The 19,991-nt window shown below is 41.0% G+C and overlaps 2 protein-coding genes across 2 annotated transcripts; one reads left to right on the forward strand and one right to left on the reverse strand.

Moving 5' to 3' along the window:
- Positions 1-5,108: 5,108 nt before the first annotated feature.
- Positions 5,109-6,053, forward strand: LOC131407967 (olfactory receptor 52K1). Its single transcript, XM_058544551.1, has one exon. The coding sequence runs from the start codon at positions 5,109-5,111 to the stop codon at positions 6,051-6,053; it is 945 nt and encodes a 314-aa protein (XP_058400534.1).
- Positions 6,054-18,376: 12,323 nt separating this feature from the next.
- LOC131409020 (olfactory receptor 52M1-like) lies at positions 18,377-19,342 on the reverse strand. Its single transcript, XM_058546232.1, has one exon. It carries the CDS (start codon positions 19,340-19,342, stop codon positions 18,377-18,379), a length of 966 nt encoding a protein of 321 aa, XP_058402215.1.
- Between the last annotated feature and the right edge of the window lie 649 nt (positions 19,343-19,991).

Here is a 19,991-nt window from a genome sequence, read left to right on the forward strand (position 1 = left end):
TTCCCTCCTACTTCATATTCTGGCCCCACCTCAGTCAAAGTTGCTGTAATAGTCCAGGGGGAAAAAAAATGGAGAAACCTGAAATAAGGAGATGGAAGGGAGAGGTCAAGTACACTTGCTTACTAAAGGTTTCAGCAACAACCAGCTATATCTTTGCAGTATGGTGCAGTAGACAGAATCCTGGTGTAGGAGTTAGAAGATGTGGAATTTAGTCCTAGATCTGGTACTTATTTTCTCCATGTCCATATGGGGACTCAGTTTCCTGAATACATCATTCTAAGGTCCTCTCAGGATAAAGGTGTAGCCTACTAAATAGTTTATAGTATTGACTGGATATTCTCTGGGTATGGAGCCACATTCACTTTTTGGGGAGAAAAATAAATGATACAAGCTTCCTTTTGTCATTTGCTGACATCTTGGCTGTGGAGGCAGGAAACAAACATAGGATGGTGACATGTGAGGACTGGACAAAACATTCATGCCAAGCATGGTGAAGGGTGTTGGGGCAGGAGGAGACCAAAGAAGCAGAGTTGGATTGTGAATGGAACTAGAATATGTGTCAGTTGAACCTGGAAAGAGGAAAGGTTGATGGATTATTAGGCATTTTAAACAGAATAGGCAAGCTGCAAGATTGAGATGTGGGGGCTGATAAGCTGGAGGGCCAGTGATGTTCAGCAGGGGCACACAGGAAATAAGAGAGAGAGGGCCACTTGGGGAACAGGCCAGACTTGTTTGGAATTGGAGAAGCACATTCACTTAGGATAAGGGTGACAGGGGACAACATGGATAAGAGGCTATTCTTTCATTCATTCAAGAAATATTTAGCACATTCCTAAATGGGTGCCATGGATATTGTGGCAGTAAGTATAAAAAAACAGCCTGTTGTCATGGGGCTTCCATGCTGTCCATCCCAATGCTAGATCCTGGAGAAAATGCACAGATATGCATTAGACTTGGAGAATTTCTAATAAGAGGGCTTTTATTCTGATCTAAGTGACCAAAATTGATGGGAGATTTCACAGAATTTCCATCTGTGGAGGTACTTAAAATTGGGAGATACCTGGTAAGTTTCAGTTTGGATTAGATAGTGTATATCATACAACAGCAGGAGAGGAGCAAGTTTCTCCAGGAAGGAGTCATTCATGCATTCATTTAGAAAGCACTTTTGAGCATCAGTCATGTTCAGTAGAGTCTGTGAATATAGAAATGAGCAAGTCATAGTCCTTGTATTAAAAGTACTCACAGTCTGGTAATGGGCAGACATGTGCAGTGGCAACATAGATCACACTTTCCTCATTTAATTCAGCACATTAATGAGAAAATCTGCCTGGAGGAGTCTGAGAAGGCTTCACCAAGAAGGTGGCAGGATGTTGGCCAGGTATGGAAGGGGGCAGAGGAAAGCATACCAAGTAAATAGTATGAGCTACAAGCATGACTGTTTCAGGAAGTGGCAAATAATCCAATGTGGCTGAACCCGGGATGAATATTTAGGTGAATGGTAAGAGGTGAGACCAATAATTTAGGTAAGGACAAATTTGTAATCATATTGAGTGTTTATTATTTTTCTTGTAGCAATGAGATCTCACAAGTGGTTTTCAGTAGGGAACTAACATTTGTGGTCTGTCACTGTATAGTGGATGGATTGAGTAGGGGTGGAAAACTAAGGAGGAGGTCTTCTTAGTGACACAGGCAAGAGATGATGTGAATTTGGGAAGACACAAAGGACACACAGAGGAGAAGAGCAGTGTGAGAGAATTCAGAGGCAGGGTCAAGGGCACCACTGTTGACTGAGAAAGAGCTCCAGGAGCTCTAGCATCTGGCAGAAGGCTATATGATTGGAGCATAATGAAGGAAGGAGAAGTAGAAGGGGACGAGGCTGAAAAGTGAGTAGGGACCAGACCAAGCAGGGACTTGTAAACCAGGATTAAGAGTGTTAATTTCATCCTCAGTGCAACGGTAATTCCGTGATGGTTTTAGGCAACGCCTGGCATAATGTAAATTTGCCTTTTTTTTGATTTTTAATTTTTTTGTGTGTGTGTGAGGAGGATCAGCCCTGAGCTAACATCTGTCGCCACTCCTCCTCTTTTTGCTGAGGAAGACTGGCCCCAGGCTAACATCCATGCACATCTTCCTCTACTTTATATGGGGCGCCTCCACAGCATGGCTTGACAAACAGTGCATCGGTGTGTGCCTGGGATCTAAACCTCGGGCCGCCGCAGCGTGGCTCACGTGCTTAACCGTTACACTACCGGCCAGCCCCTAAACATGCCTTTTTTTAATGGTCTCTGGCTATAGTATGAAGAATGGATTACAGAGGGCCCAAGATTCAGACCACAGAGACCAGTCAGGATGCTTTCGGGTGAAAGATGGTGGTGATTTAAATAAGAATGTTGGCAGTGGAAAAGGAAAAGAGTAGGGAGTGAAACGCATTTTGCAGATTGATAGGATTTGCTAATGAACTGGATATGAAGGAAGAAAGAAGAGATTAAATCAAGGATTGTCCCTGGGTTTCTGACCTCGCCACAGGAGGGATGGCAGAATAGGTACTGAGATGAACACGGTGTGCGGAGGACATAGTTTGTGGGGAGATAAGATTTCTGTTTTGGCTGTATTTTGTTTTAGATGACTGTGGAACATCTAAGTGGAGATGTCCAACAGGCAATAGGATATTAGTCTGGAACTCAGAGTAGAAGATATACATTTGAGAATTCCCTGAACAGAGATGCTAAAAAAAAAAAGCAAGCAGAACACCTAGAGAAATATGCAAATAAAAGGGGAAAGAAAGAGAAGAAAAGGAGAAGAAGCAAGAGAGAAAGGAAGTGATGACAAGATCAGTGTCAGGGGAGCAGTGGAGATGGAAGCTGGATTGGAAAGGTTTGGAAATGAAATGAGAGAGGAGGAAGTAGAGATTGAATACAGTCAAATTTTTGAACAAGGTTGTGCTGTGAAGGGGAACAGAATTGAGGGGCGTTAGGAGGAGAAAGATATAAAGCCAATGAATACAGGATCATGCTGATGTCAATCAAGATGAACATTTTAGAAAAGGAGGCAGATTTGTGCAAGGGGAGGAAGATGGTAGTAATGTATGCAAATAGCATTTGTACAAGGATTTACAGTTTTCAAGGTTTATTCTCATATGTGATTTCATCTTTCCTCACAACAAAACTCAGTAAGATGGTCATGGGAAGTACAATTATTGCCTTTATTTATAGGTGAGGAAGCCAAAACTTTAAAAATATCAGTGATTAACGTCAGTTTCTGCCGGTAGACTGATGATATAATCATTACTTCAGCCCAAGTCTTCAGATTCTAAATCTTTTCCCTATACCATAGTCATGAGTTAGAGTTTTACTTATTTAACTTGACCATGTTTGATTTGAACTGTTTGTGGAGCAACAAGGTGGAAACAGAAGAGTATAGTTATTTAAGACATTGAATTTGAAGGCTGGAAACCAGAATTCTCCAAGTTTGAGTTTAATTTTTGACACTTACCAACCATGTGATCATCAGTAAGTAAATTACCCTTTAGTTTTCTCAGTTCAAAAAAGTGCTCATATTTACTGAGCACATTTTAATGTTCTAGATTTGTGCTAAGTGGGTTTTTTTTAATTTAAAACTTTTCCAGTTTTATTAATTGACAATAACATTGTATTAGCTTAAGGTGCGCAACATAGTGGATTGATACAGGTATATATTGCAAAATGATTACCACAATAAATTTAGTTAATATCCATCATCTTACAGAGTTAACATTTTTTTTTTTTCCGGTGATGAGAACCTTAAGATCTATTCCCTTAGCAACTTTCAAATATACAATACAGAATTTTAAACTATAGTGACCATGCTGTACATCCCCAGGACTTATTTACCTCATAACTGGGAGTTTGTACTCTGATCACCTTCACTGATTTCCCCCAATCCCCTCCCCTCTGGCAACCACCAATCTGTTTTCTATTTCCATGAGTTCAGTTTTTTTATATTTCACATAGAGGTGAGATCATACAGCTTTTGTCTTTCTCTGTTTGACTTATTTTACTTAGCATAATGACCTCAAGGTCCATCCATGTTGTTGCAAATGGCAGGATTTCCTTTTTATGGCTGAATAATATTCCATTGTGTATGTATACTACATTTTCTTTATCCATTCATCCATTGTGCTAAGTGTTTTAAAATATTATCTCAATTGATCCTTAGAAGAAACTTTTTAGGTAGGAAGTGAGAAAAAAGAGAAGGAAACACAGGTCAAAATTTTGGGTAACAAATGATTAAGGATTTTCAAAGACAATGATGATAAAAAGGGAAAGAAGGAGATAGAAAGATAAAGGATCCCAAGAGGAAAAAGAATGGGACGAAGTTCAGAGGTCAGTCTTGCAAAAAGGGTGAGAATGGAGCATCTTTTCTTCTGAATGTCGTAAATGCTAGAAAGGAAAGTAGGTGAAGGTAGAAGCATGTAGAGGTGGAAGTTGAGAGGAAGGACAACAATAGGACTTCTTAGGTTCTCAAGTTAGCTGGGGGTAGGGCTTTATGGCGAGATTTCTGAGTGTCAAATAAGGACCTATGGAACCCCTGCTAGAGAAAATCTATAGAACTTGGAGAGAAGTGAATTATTAGAACGTGCTAGGCTTAGTTATTTTTTATACATACAGCCAAGATTGACTTTTCAGGACAGAGACTCCCCTTTCATAATTAGGAGTATAGCTTGAGTTGGGAGGCGACAGGAAGACAGTGAATGTTTTTGGGTAAGACTTGAATTAAGCAGGGCTCTAAATCCTTTATAAATCCTTCCTTGGCCACACAAAGACCACAGAAAACTCTTCCTCAATTCCTTTATGAAGGCTGCCTTGGGCTGCTAGCTCTATTGCTGTTTAATGTCATGATCAACCAATGATTTCATAAGCACCTTGCGGGCAGAGACTAGGTATAATGTTTCACAATGCATATTAGGATTATTTTCTAATTTCTTTTAAGGTATAGAAACAGGATCAATGGCTAATTCTCTCACATGAATGATCAGAGTTTGAACTTGAGCACTGTAATTCTGCTGACATTTGATACTTTCTGGAAGGTCCTTGTGGAAGTACACAAGACGAAGAGAATTTCCAATGGCCATGTCAGCCTCCAATATCACTTCCTCTCATCCAGCAGTCTTCTTGTTGATGGGGATCCCAGGCTTGGAGCACTTACATATCTGGATCTCCATTCCCTTCTGCTCAACCTATACTCTGGCCATGCTTGGCAACTGCACCCTCCTCTTCATCATTCAGGCTAATGCAGCCCTCCATGAGCCCATGTACCTCTTTTTGGCCATGTTGGCAGCCATTGATATAGTACTTTCCTCTTCAACACTTCCAAAAATGCTGGCCATATTTTGGTTCAGAGATCGGGAGATCGACTTCTATGCCTGTCTGGTCCAGATGTTCTTTCTCCACTCCTTCTCTATCATGGAGTCAGCAGTGCTGCTGGCAATGGCCTTTGACCGCTATGTGGCCATCTGCAAGCCACTGCACTATACCACCATTCTGACGAGGTCGCTTATCATCAAGATTGGCATGGCTGCTGTGGCTCGGGCTTTGACACTAATGACTCCACTCCCCTTTCTGCTCAAACGCTTCCACTACTGCCGAGGCCCCATGATTGCCCACTGCTATTGTGAGCACATGGCAGTGGTAAAGCTGGCTTGTGGGGACACTCGCTTCAACAATATCTATGGCATTGCTGTGGCCATGATTATTGTGGTGTTGGACCTGTTCTTTGTTATCCTGTCTTATATCTTCATCCTTCAGGCAGTTCTACAGCTTGCCTCTCAAGAGGCCCGCTACAAGGCCTTTGGGACATGTGTGTCTCACATAGGGGCCATCTTAGCCTTCTACACACCTGTGGTCATCTCCTCAGTCATGCACCGTGTAGCTCGCTGGGCTGCCCCACATGTCCATATTCTTCTTGCCAATTTTTATCTGCTCTTCCCACCCATGGTCAATCCCATCATCTATGGAGTCAAGACCAAGCAGATTCGTGAGCAAACCTTAGGACTATTCCTGAGAAAGGAGGTGTAAATGGAAAGTGAGGGATAGGTGGAGAAAAAGTGGTACAGGTTGAATGCAGGAGTTAGTGTGGGGGTACGATAGGAAATGGAGGGCTGCCCGAGTCTCCATGTTTAGTTCTGTTCTGGTATAATGAAAAAAATCTACTTATGATTTTTCCCATCTCTGCTCTCATAGTTCCCTCTGACACCCAAAAAAGAAAAAAAAAACCCTCCATGGAAATGATGTTCTGCCTTCAGTTCCGAGGCAGTCAAAACCTCTTTCTTCTGAGTATAGTTGGGACAGGTAGAAAGCTTAAAATAACAGTATATACTAACAACACATAAGTAAACAAAGAGTAGCATGCCTTAAAAGAAGCTGTTTCCAAACGGAAATCCTATTCATCTTCTTGATAATTAAACAAGGAAGGTCACCAGTCTTCAGGATATATCCAACCCCAATGAGGAAGGAATGGCTTTCTTTCCAGTACAAGTCCAATATTATAAGGATCCCACAGCCAGACAATACCTTTAACATCAGAACAACCAGGAAGAATCACAAACAGTAGAAGGAACGTTATCTTCTGTGTTTTGCTCATTTAAGTTTGGCACACAAACAAAGCATGAATAAGAAATACGAGCAGCCTATAGGCACATAAAACTTTACCCTCACACAAGGAGTATGGGATTCGGAAAAAGGAACTTGGTGCGGTAGTTGGCACCTAGTTACAATATTTCCAATCACCTAATAACTAGGACTTCTCAACATCTCAAACTAGGGCGCATAGCTGCATATCACCCATAAAGTAGCAGGAACAGTGCTTGAGTATAGACCTTGTTCTCCTCAGTGATCCCACAGCTCCTTCCTTCCTTCCTGCTGCCCAAGCCAGAAGTCTTGCTGTTATCTTTGAATCTCTTTGCTCTCACACCATATATCTCATCTTTTAAGAAATCCCACTGGCACTTTTTTCCAATATGTACAAGATCTGATTACTTCTTACCATATACACTGCTACCATCTTAGTTATGAGACATTGTCTTCTCTACTCCGGGTTACTGCTGCACCTCTTTAATTACCTCCCTGCTTCTACCCTCACCTCCATCTGCTCTTCTCATCATAGAAATCAGAAACAATCTTTAAAAAACATGTCACATCATGCCAATTCTCTGCTCAAAACTCTGGCTTTTATTCCAAGAAAAATTAAGAACCTTTGGAAAGTCCTTACATGGTTTATGGTTTCTGTGAGATTACAAAACTCAGCTAACTCCCCTGCTCCCTCCTGAAAAAAAAAGCACCTGACTAGACGCGGAAGACACACTAAATTCATGGGAGCAAAAATAACAGTGGCGGAGAGGAGTCAAGATGGCGGCGTAAGCAGACGCGGAACTCACCTCCTCCCATGGACACAGCCAATATACAACTACTTGTGGAAAAATTACCCCTGAGACAGAACTGAAAACTGGATGAGAGGAACTCCTGCAACAACGGACCATCCTAACTGAGGTGGAAGAGGCAGAGACTCCCTTCTGGAGAGGAAAAAAAGCCGCCAGCTTCACGGCTGCCGGGAGCAGCTCACAGGTACGCAGCCCTCCCTGGAGGCGCGGGCCCTGAGCCGGGAGCGCCCCCGCCCTGGGCATATTGTGGACCCAGCACAATCGAGACCAGCGGCATAATATCTGACTTTGCTGCTACTAAAACACTGGGGAGCACCCCCAGAAAACCCGGTTAACAAAGAAACTAAAACTGGCTCTTAAAGGGCCCGTGCGCAAACTCATCCGTTTCAGAAAGCATCCTAAAATCACCAGAAAGAAAGGTGTACAGTGCTTTGGTGACAAGAGACTCACCTAATAGGCCCTGAGTGCATCTCGGTGAGGGGTGAGACCTCTCCAGGGACTGGGACATTGGCGGTGGCCATTGTTGTGGCCTGGTGTGGGCGTGCTGACACAGACACCATTGGAGTTCTCCCTGAGGCCTGCTAGCCCAGGGTCTGCCCCACCCGCTAGAGCACCGATTTAATCCAGCTCAGCCAGGGCAGGCAGCCCACCCTAGAGACTGGCCCCACCCAACAACAAGCCCTCAGACAACTTGTGGGCCTGCATAGATTGGTGACTGGATTCTCTGCAGCCTGGCAACTGAGCCGACTTGAGCAGGGCAGGGTGTGCACAAGGAGCAGGTGGAGAGTGTGGGGCGGTGGCAGAGTGTGTGGGGCTCCCGCCGTGGAGAGACTGGGTCTGCTTGGGAAGGTCAGGGCGCTCACACAGGGCAGGACTGTGTTGACTGTGTGTGTGGACCTGTGGGCGGCAGGGCCTCTCAGCCGCAGAAGACTTGTACTTCTCATAGACCCACATAGGAGGTTTGCTCCACCTTCCAAAACCTGAAACAATTGGGTGCTCCTGTGCCTGAGGCCAGCCCCACCCAGCTGCAATCCTCAGAAAGCTGACAAGAGACCTAAAGGTTGGAGGCTTACAGCAATTGTAAGGCCCTGAGCCTAACAACCTGCCACGCTGGGGGCCTACTCACTTAAAAGAAATACTGCAACACAAATGTGGTATTAGAACTTGCAGCCAACTGTGCTGGGGCTCCCCACACCTGATAAAGAGACTGAAGGGCCCACAACAACTACAAGCAGCTGAGCATTACAACAGCTGGCCAGGAGCATAACTCAGCCTCCCTGGGTGCCTACAGGGAGAGCAAACAGGCCACAGCAGAAGGATACACGTAGCCCACATAGGGGTCACCCCAGGAACATTGAGAACTGAGGGAAGCACACTGGAAGCCTCCTAAGCCATCACTTACATAAGGTCACCTATCCAAGAGCAGGAGACATAGCTGACCTACCTAATACATAGACACAAGCACAGGGAAAGAGGCAAAATGAAGAGGCAAAAGAATACATTCCAAGTAAGGGAACAGGACAAAACCCCAGAAAAGGAACTAAGTGAAACAGAAATGAGCAACCTACCCGACAGAGAGTTCAAACTAAGAGTGTTAAGGATGCTCACTGATCTGGGGAGAAGAATAGATGAACTCAGTGAGAATGTCAACAAAGAAATGGAATATATAAAAAAGAACCAATCAGAAATGAAGAATACAATACTGGAAATGAAAAATTCATTAGAGGGACTCAAAAGCAGAGTAGAGGATACAGAAGAACGGATCTGTGAGCTGGACGAAAGTCTAGAAGAAATTACCCGAGGTGAACAGGTAAAAGAGAAAAGAATTCAAAAGACTGAGGACAGTGTAAGGGACCTCTGGGACAACATCAAGCGCACTAATATCCGTGTTATAGGTGTCCCGGAAGGAGAAGAGCGAGACAAGGGGTCAGAGAATCTAGTTGAAGAAATAATAGATGAAAACATCCCTAACCTAAGGAAGGAAACAGGCATCCAGGTACAGGAAGCACAGAGAGCCCCAAACGATAAACCCAAAGAGGCCCACACCAAGACACATCATAATCAAAATGTCCAGAATTAAAGATAAAGAGAGAATCCTAAAAGCCGCAAGAGAATGTCAAGTTACGTACAAAGGAAACCCCATAAGGCTATCAGCTGACTTCTCTGCAGAAACCTTACAGGCTAGAAGAGAATGGCATGATATATTTAAAGTGCTAAAAGGAAAAAACTTACAGCCAAGAATACTCGACCCAGCAAGGTTATCATTCAAAATGGAAGGAGAGATCAAAATTTTCCCAGATAAGCAAAAATTAAAGGAGTTTGTCACCAAGAAACCAGTGCTACAAGAAATGTTAAAGGGACTGATTTAAGGGGAAAAGAAAAGACCACAAATAGGAAAAATTATCTATTTCCATGATAAGAACGTAATGGATACAAATGCACAAAAAAGAGGTTAGATATGATATCAAAAACATAAAATGAGGGAGGAGGGGAGTTAAAGAGTAGAGCTTTCAGACAGAGGTCAAACTAAAGAGACCATCAATTCTGTATAGAAGAAGAAAGGAACAGAGAAGGACTACTAAAACACTGAGAGAAAAAAAGTTAAAAAAAATGGCAGCAAGTACATACTTATCAATAGCTACTTTAAACGTCAATGGACTAAATGCTCCAATTAAAAGGCATAGGGTGGCTGATTGGGTAAAACACCGAGACCCATATATATGATGCACACAAGAGACACACTTCAGACCTAAAGAAACTCACAAACTGAAAGTGAAGAGATGGAAAAAGATACTCCACGCAAATGGCAATGAAAAGAAAGCTGGGGTAGCTGAACTCATATCAGACAAAGTAGACTTTAAAACAAAAACTGTGAAAATAGACGACGAAGGGCATTACATAATGATCAAGGGAACAATCCAACAAGAGGATATAACACTTGTAAATATCTACGCACCCAATGTAGGTGCACCTAAATATATAAAGCAATTATTAACAGACATATAAACAGCATAGACAGTAACACAATAATAGTAGGGGACTTTAACTGTCCATTTATACCAACAGATAGATCATCCAAACAGAAGATCAATAGGGAAACATTGGCCTTAAATGACACACTAGAACAGATGGACCTAGTAGATATGTACAGAGCATTCCATCCAAAAACCGAAGAATACACATTCTTTTCAAAGGCACATGGAACATTCTCCAGGATTGATCACATATTAGGCCACAAAACAAGTCTCCATAATTTTAAGAAGATTGAAATAATACCAAGCATCTTTTCTGACCACAACAGTATGAAACTAGAAATCAACTATAGGAAGAAAATCAGAAAAGCCACAAATACGTGGAGATTAAACAAAATGCTACTGAATAACGACTGGGTCAATGAAGAAATCAAAGAAGAAATCAAAAAATACCTGGAGACAAATGAAAATGAAAATACAACAGGCCAGAATTTATAGGATACAGCAAAAGCGGTTCTAAGAGGGAAGTTTAGAGCAATACAGGCCTATCTCAACAAACAAGAAAAATCTCAAATAAACAATCTAAAAATGCACCTAAAGGAACTGGAAAAAGAAGAACAAACCAAGCCCAAAATCAGTAGAAGAAGGGAAATAATAAAAATCAGAGCAGAAATAAATGAAATAGAGACCAAAAAAACAATAGAAAAAATTAATAAAACCAAGAGCTGGTTCTTTGAAAAAATCAACAAAATTGACAAACCTTTAGCTAGACTCACTAAGAAAAAAAGAGAGAAGGCACAAATAAGTAAAATCAGAAATGAGAGAGGAGAAATTACAACAGACACCTCAGAAATACAAAAGATTAGAAGAGAATACTATGAAAAGCTATATGCCAACCAATTCGACAATGTGGAAGAAATGGATAATTTCTTAGAATCATACAACCTTCCAAAACTGGATCAAGAAGTAGAGAATTTGAATAGACCAACCACCAGTAAGGAAATTGACACTGTAATTAAAAACCTCCCCAAAAATAAAAGTCCAGGACCAGACAGCTCCCCTGGTGAATTCTACCAAACATTCAAAGAAGAATTAATACCTATCCTTCTCAAACTCTTCCAAAAAATTGAGGAGGGTGGGAAGCTCCCTAACTCATTCTACAAAGCCAACATTACCCTGATACCAAAACCAGACAAGGGCAACAAAAAAAAGAAAATTACAGGCCAATATCACTGATGAACATCGATGCAAAAATCCTCAACAAAATACTAGCAAATCGCATACAACAATACGTTAAAAAGATTATACACCATGATCAAGTGGGATTTATTGCAGGTATGCAGGGATGGTTCAACATTCGCAAATCAATCAACGTGATAGACCACATTAATAAAATGAGGAATAAAAATCACATGATCATCTCAATAGATGCAGAGAAAGCATTTGACAAGATACAGCATGCATTTATGATAAAAACTCTGAATAAAATGGGTATAGAAGGAAAGTACTCAACATAATAAAGGCCATATATGAGAAACCCACAGCTAATATCATCCTCAATGGTGAAAAACTGAAAGCCATCCCTCTAAGAACAGGAACCAGACAAGGATGCCCACTGTCACCACTCCTATTTAACATAGTACTGGAAGTCCTAGCCAGAGCAATCAGGCAAGAGAAAGAAATAAAAGGGATCCAAATTGGAAAGGAAGAAGTGAAACTGTCACTATTTGCAGATGACATGATTTTATATATAGAAAACCCTAAAGAATCCACCAGAAAACTTTTAGAAGTAATAAACGAATATGGTAAAGTTGCAGGATACAAAATCAACATAGAAAAATCAGTTGCATTTCTGTACACTAACAACGAAGTAGCAGAAAGAGAAATTAAGAATACCATCCCATTTACAATTGCAACAAAAAGAATAAAATACCTAGGAATAAACTTAACCAAAGAGGTGAAAGATCTGTACACCGAAAACTATAAAACATTTCTGAAAGAAATTGAAGAAGTCACAAAGAAATGGAAACATATTCCGTGCTCTTGGATTGGAAGAATTAACATAGTTCAGATGTCCATACTTCCTAAAGCCATCTATAGATTCAATGCAATCCCTATCAAAGTTCCAACAACATTTTTCACAGAAATAGAACAAAGAATCCTAAAATTTATATGGAACAACAAAAGACCCCGCATCACTAAAGGAATCCTGAGAAAAAAGAACAAAGCTGGAGGTATCACACTCTCTGATTTCAAAATATACTACAAAGCTGTAGTAACCAAAACAGCATGGTACTGGCACAAAAACAGACACACAGATCAATGGAATAGAATCGAAAGCCCAGAAATAACCCCACACATCTATGGACAGCTAATCTTTGACAAAGGAGCCAAGAACATACAATGGGGAAAAGAAAGTCTCTTCAACAAATGGTGTTGGGAAAACTGGATAGCCATATGCAAAAAAATGAAAGTAGACCCTTACCTTACACCATACACAAAAATTAACTCCAAATGGATTAAAGACTTGAATGTAAGACCTGAAACTATGAAACTTCTAGAGGAAAACATAGGCAGTACGGTCTTCGACATCAATCTTAGCAACATCTTCTCAAACACCACGTCTGACCGGGCAAGAGAAACAGTGGAAAAAATAAACAAATGGGACTACATCAAACTAAAAAGCTTCTGCACAGCAAAGGATACCATCAACAAATCGAAAAGAGAACCTAACAATTGGGAGAAGATATTTGCAAACCATACTTCTGATAAGGGCTTAATCTCCAAAATATATAAAGAACTCATGCATCTTACCAACAAAAAAACTACCAACCCAATTAAAAAATGGGCAAAGGACCTGAACAGACATTTCTCCAAAGAAGATATACAGATGGCCAACAGACACATGAAAAGATCTTCAAAATCACTAACAGGGAAATGCAAATCAAAACTACAACGAGATATCACCTCACGCCCGTCAGAATGGCTATAATTACCAAGACAGGAAACAAGTGTTGGAGAGGATGTGGAGAGAAGGGAACTCTCATACACTGCTGGTGGGAGTGCAAATTGGTGCAGCCATTATGGAAAACAGTATGGAGATTCCCCAAAAAATCAAGGATAGAACTACCATATGATCCAGCTATTTCACTGCTGGGTATTTATCCAAAGAACTTGAAAACACCAATGCATAGAGATACATGCACCCCTGTGTTCATTGCAGTGTTATTCACAATAGCCAAGACTTGGAAGCAACCTAAGTGCCCATCAAGGGACGAATGGATAAAGAAGCTGTGGTATATATACACAGTGGAATACTACTCAGCCATAAGAAACGAAATCCAGCCATTTGTGACAACATGGATGGACACTGAGGGTATCATGCAAAGTGAAATAAGTCAGAGGGAGAAGGTCAAATACCGTATGATTTCCTTCATTAAGTAGTAGATAAGAACAACAATAAACAAACACATAGAGACAGAGATATGATTGGTGGTTACCCGAGGGGAAGAGGGGAGGGAGGAGGGTGAAAGGGATAATTCAGCACATGTGTGTGGTGATGGGTTGTAATTAGTATTTTGGTGGTGAACATGATGTAATCTATGCAGAAATAGAAGTATAATGATGTACATCTGAAATTTATACAATGTTATAAACCAATGTTACTGCAATAAACAAAAAATTTACAAAAAAAAGGAAACTTTCATTAATCTGGCAATATTTCCTGAAGTCTAGATCCCTCAGATCTTAGAGTTTTATTTTTAGATCTTCTGCAGAGTCATTTCTAAAGGTCAATTTTTGCACTTCTAGAATCCAGTCAGAGAAGAATATCAGAGCAGCCACTGTGCCTCCTACTCTGTGCCTCCAGCAGGACAAGAAATTCTCGGCTTTTAACTTCAAAAGCCTTGATCCAGAAAGAAGACAGAAAAGATTTATAAGGGTATCTGGTCTGTCAGAACAGGTTTTTCTTCCTTGCTTTAGATTAGGTTAAGTACAACGACATTCTGTGCTTGGCATGAGGAGGGACATTAGTTGGGACCATGCCTCCCACTCCTTAACCTGATATTCCCAAGGCTTTGAGTAGTGTGGAGGTAGATCCTAAGCACATTCCTGGGGAACAAGTGAGACAAAATTTGGCTGAGAGAGAGCAAGAGTGATCACACTGGCCAGTTTTCACAAGGTCCTACAACTGGGCAGAATGGTTGAGCATCAGAAGGATACAGAGTGAACAGTACCTGCCAGGGTCCTCTGGGGATAAGACTGCAATCTCAATGGATCAACAGTACCAGAGTGGCTAGTAGAAGGAGGTGATCCCCCAGTGGTCAAAATGTGAAGAAGTACCATAATCACAGCATAAGAAGTATCTGTGTGGGAGGCCAGCCAAGGAACAAGGAAGCAGGCGACAGTCTTCTACCATGTGACTGCCATGGTAGCAATCTTTTAAGAACTCACCCATTTCCTACTGCAGTTTTAAATCTAACACAAGGAAGTAGGTGATAGAACTCCTGTGGAGTTTTTAAACCTGTGTCAGATTAAATTATCAATTGGAATTGACCAAGAAATCATCAAAGTTGATTGGATTAGGTTGGAAGAGCTATCTTCTCAATTACTCTTAACTCAATTTAATTTTTTTATTCTAATCCCCTTTTGGGATGATGCGTGAAAAAAAAAACAAACCCTGACATAAATTACATTTTGCACAACTGAGTCTGACTATAAATTTGTTACCGTTATAGAAGGAAATGTTTAGAGGTATTTAGCTTTTTACTGTCACAAGACTAATTAGGTGGGTGTCACTAGTTGAAAAGCCTCAAATGAACGTGAGTGGGTGCTGGGCAGCCAAGGAGAATCTCAGTGGATCTGAAAAAAACCGGCTCTGTTGATATGACTTTCTACAGAGAAGCAAAGAACAAAGGGAGTTTTCTAGAGCTGAGGCTGGCACATTCATGAGTGAGGGACAATAGCAGACATTCTCTGGCTTTTCCAGGAACTTGTTCCAGTTACTCTTCCTGCCTTATGATCCTCCCCTGGGCTTTTCAGTGCACAATAAAATACTATTATTAAAAGGCAGGTTGTTTTTTCTTTATGTGCCAGGCACTATGCAGGCATGTTAGATTCATTATCTCATTATATCCTTATAGCAAATCCACAAGGAGCTACTATCACTGCTTTCATTTTCAAGAAGGGGAAACAGATTTAGGTTGTGAGGACGTCTAAAGTCTGCAATTTATTGGTTCAGATCCATCTTTGACCTTTACTATAATTCCAGAGCCCAAGTTCTTAACCATCTGTGCCACATGGCCCTTTACAAATAACCATAAAGATGCCTCCTCCCTCAACTCTTCCCCAGTCTTTACTTTTTTCAGTGAAGACTTGCAGACTCAAGAGAGGCTGATGATAGTATCTTTTATTCCCACCCTGAGTGTGGGTGGTGGAAAAGGAACAGAGTTATTTGTGTGAAGGAGAAACAAGATGTTTGCTTTGAATAAGAGCGATAGTCAATGATTGGATATATTTGTCGTATCCTCATACTGCATTTACCAGTGTATATTCCCTTCCAGCCTGTTCTGAGATAACTCTTTCACCATGAAAGATCCCAGCCGTAACGACAGTTAACAATGGGATTGAATGCTCTACTGTAACTAAGCTCACTCTTTGAGTGTGATAGACCCGGGTGTTGTCATGAATAGTGTCCCTGGATGGAGTAGGAACACATATACAGGTGGTACTTTTTCTCCTTTACCTCCAATCATTCAATTCCACATGAAGATGAAGAAGCTAGAGATGATTGCTATTTGGTCTTGGTCTATGGTAGACCCAGCAGATTATCTAGAGAGAAACACCTTACTGTGGTATTTCTGAGGTTATTTGGCTAGAAAGTTGTCAGTACTAATCCTACTGAGTACAATAAAGTTCAAATTAAAATCCCTGGATCTCCATATTCACTTTCTGCTTTACATAGAATAAATGGACTTAAGACATTACACCAAAGAGCTATCCCAAAGGTTCCTTGTAATTTCTCTCAACATTGGTGCCACTGATGAATTTGAATATTATATTTCTTCATTTTCTCCCATAACCCGGGTTATGGTTGGGTGATAACTCTAAAATATGCTTCTAGCTCTGAGGAGTCTATAATATCTTTTCCTCAACTCCTAATAAAAATCAGTAGGTAGATTATATTTGGCACTAAAATTATGTTCATAGAACATAATCCATCTCCAATAAATGCACTTGGGTTTGGCACTGGGCTCCAAGGCCCTTGATAAGGAGATGAGGGAATGAGCACCCCTCACTCCAAAATAATGGAGAAAAATTAATATGATCCTAAGGTTAGGCAGAAGATTCTGAGAAAATAGAAATTTGGAACTAGCTAGGGATTTAAGCTAAACTTTAGAAAAATGTTTGCAACATCTCAAGTTTTCCATTTTTTTTGAATGATCTGAGGTTTGGCTTTTAACTCTGGCTTAATTGGCTTCTTTAGATTATATTTTCAAAATACTAAGATGATTTATTTTTAAGCTAAGGTAATTCACCTTAGTTTTCTTAGATTTTGAGATGATTTGTAAACTGAGGGATTCAGATGAACTTTTAGATTTAAGACTGAAACATTTTAGAACTAAAATAGACATATAATAATTCTGAATCACTAGAATTTGGAATGATTGCTTCATTCTGTTTTTCATGTAGTCCCACAAAGTTTCTGTAGGTTTCTAGTCTGAAGTAGCCATCTCATTATGGAACTTCTATGATGAATAAATAATACAGGGGCCGGCCCCGTGGCTTAGTGATTAAGTGTGCGCGCTCCGCTACTGGCAGCTCGGGTTCGGATCCTGGCCGCGCACCGATGCACCGCTTCTCCGGCCATGGTGAGGCCGCGTCCCACATATAGCAACTAGAAGGATGTGCAACTATGACATACAACTATCTGCTGGGGCTTTGGAGAAAAAAAGGAGGAGGATTGGCAGTGGATGTTACCTCAGAGCCGGTCTTCCTCAGCAAAAAGAGGAGGATTAGCATGGATGTTAGCTCAGGGCTGATCTTCCTCACAAAAAATAAATAAATAAATAAATAATACAAAGGATCAAATCATAAAATAAAAAGTATGAACCAAAAATTCTCCAAAGAGATCTGAAGTTATTTCATAGTTTATATCTACCACCAGGTCTCTATTTATTCTTATCACCTTTGCTCCATTCTCTACCCAGCCTCTTTCATATCAATAATCCCATTGTTACATTCCTTTTTTCTATGTCATTTTATTATTTCAGTGTGGCTGCTGTCCTTTATGTATGCCATTTCAGCGCCTCCAAAACAAAATCTCCTAATGTCTTTCTCTGTCTCCTCGTCCCTGTTCCCAGTTACTTCTACTATCAGAAGGAAATGTGGGATATTGCATTTCCATTTATCTATTTAAATAGAGGAATGACCTTGCTTGAGGACTAACTCTTGTGGGCAGTAAGGTCCCATTCCAAGTCCCATTAGATTAAGATTTCTTATATTCATACTGCCTCCATCCTCAACAAAAGGCCTTTTCTGGGGCGAGCCAAAAGGATTGGAAAAGCTTGCCAACACTGTTGAATTTTACTAAGAGAATTTGTAAACTGTCTTCAAGAAGGCGTTAGAGTATAATTTTACCTTCCAGAAATTGTACAAAATGCTCTCCAAAGAGAAACTAGAAATCCTTTACCAAAAAAAATCAAAGGTAGCAATGATCCTACTTCTGTAGTCTGCATGATGGTGTCTAATGTGCTTATTTTATGAAGTCAAATAGGAAAAGGGACATTGTAGTACAAAAAGTCAGCCCCAGTTTCCCCTTTCCACTTTCAGATATTTCAGATATTCCCCCTCTCCACTTTCAGAAAATCCATGGTCAAATAGAGTATATTCTAGCATTCCTCTTAGACCCTTATCTCCACAATGCAGGTAAGACCCAGTTGTATGAGTCTTATTGCATTGGCTTCCCCAGTCAGAGCCTTTCTTGCCATCACTAAATACCTGTATGTCCCATAGATGCAGATGCCTTAAGAATGTGGAGAAGTCTCTCTCGAATCTGCTTGGTATGGACAGCATAGACAACTGGGTTGAGGATGGGTGGGATGAGGAGGCAACAGTTGGCCAAAAGGATATGGATATGGGGAGGCACATGACGGCCAAAGCGATGAGTGAGAGAGGAAACAGCAACGGGGATATAGAAGACAAGGATGGCACAGATGTGAGAACCACATGTCCTTAGGGTTTTAAGCCTGGCCTCAGGGGTGGCCAGCCCCATTACAACCCTGAAAATCATCACATAGGAGCCAGTGATGGCTAACGAATCCAAGATCAATACCAGGAAGCCAATTCCCATTCCATATAAGTTGTTGACTGTTGTGTCACCACACGCCAAGGTGACCACGGCCATGTGCTCACAGTAGGAGTGGGCAATGATTTGGGTCCGGTAAAGGGGCAGCCTCAGGTGAATCATCAGAGGCAGGGGTCCAACGTAGAGTACTCCACGGAGGAAGGCAGCCAGGCACAAATGACCCACCACTGCATGAGTGAGCACCGAGGTGTGGTGTAGTGGGTCACAGATGGCGACATAGCGATCGAAAGCCATTGCAAGGAAGATGCCTGACTCAACAGTGGCGAAGCAGTGGATGAAAAACATCTGGGCCAAGCAGGCATCCAGGTCAATGTTGTGGGCACCAAACCAGAAGATGGCTAGCAGTTTGGGCATAGTAGATGTTGACAGCACCAAGTCAACGATAGCCAACATGCACAGGAAGAAGTACATGGGCTGGTGCAGGCTGTGTTCCACTTTTACCACTGCCAGGATGGTCGCATTCCCCACCACAGCCACCACGTACATGGAGCTGAAGGGGATGGAGAGCCAGATGTGCAGGGACTCCAGTCCTGGGATGCCAGTAAGCCAGAAAGAATTAGGCACCAAGCAGGCATTATTAGACATGAACATATTTGTGGAGTATCCAGGGTTCAGGAGCTCTTAGTTATAGATTTTTACTCCTATGAGAGATATTGCCTCTGGAAACTGTAGACTACTAGATTCTTATTTCCATTCTGGGCAACTGGTGGAACCTATAATAAAGAAGAATTCTGAATGCCTACTTGAAAATTGACATATAACGTATTTCATAAAAGAAACTATGCATGAAAATACCCACTGATAAATATAGAAACAAAGTACGCATGATTTTTACTGCTAAATTGCCCTGCTCCACTGTGGAAGCACCCCAAATTGTTCATCTCCTTTGACCCAGTAATTTTGCTTTGGGAAACATTTCCTAAAAGAAAAGGAAAATACAGAGAAGTTCTACATGCAGTGATTAAATATAAGTCCATGTAATGTGTTTAGCCCAGTGCCTGCATATGCTTCTTTTATTGTTGTACAATAATAATGTTAACAAAATCAACAAGCACTGATTAGCTATTTACAATTATTGATTTTATACTAATGAAAAGTTGGAAGCAATATGTGTTAAAAATAAAGCATTAAGTTCTAGTATATCCATTCAATGAATTCGATTTATAACATTTTTAGAGCTATGTGTTTACCTGGTAAAATGTTTACATTGTATTACAGTGAAGGGATGACAGTAGGCAGA

Source organism: Diceros bicornis, chromosome 7 (genome assembly GCF_020826845.1).
Source record: "Diceros bicornis minor isolate mBicDic1 chromosome 7, mDicBic1.mat.cur, whole genome shotgun sequence".
Lineage (NCBI taxonomy): Eukaryota > Metazoa > Chordata > Mammalia > Perissodactyla > Rhinocerotidae > Diceros > Diceros bicornis.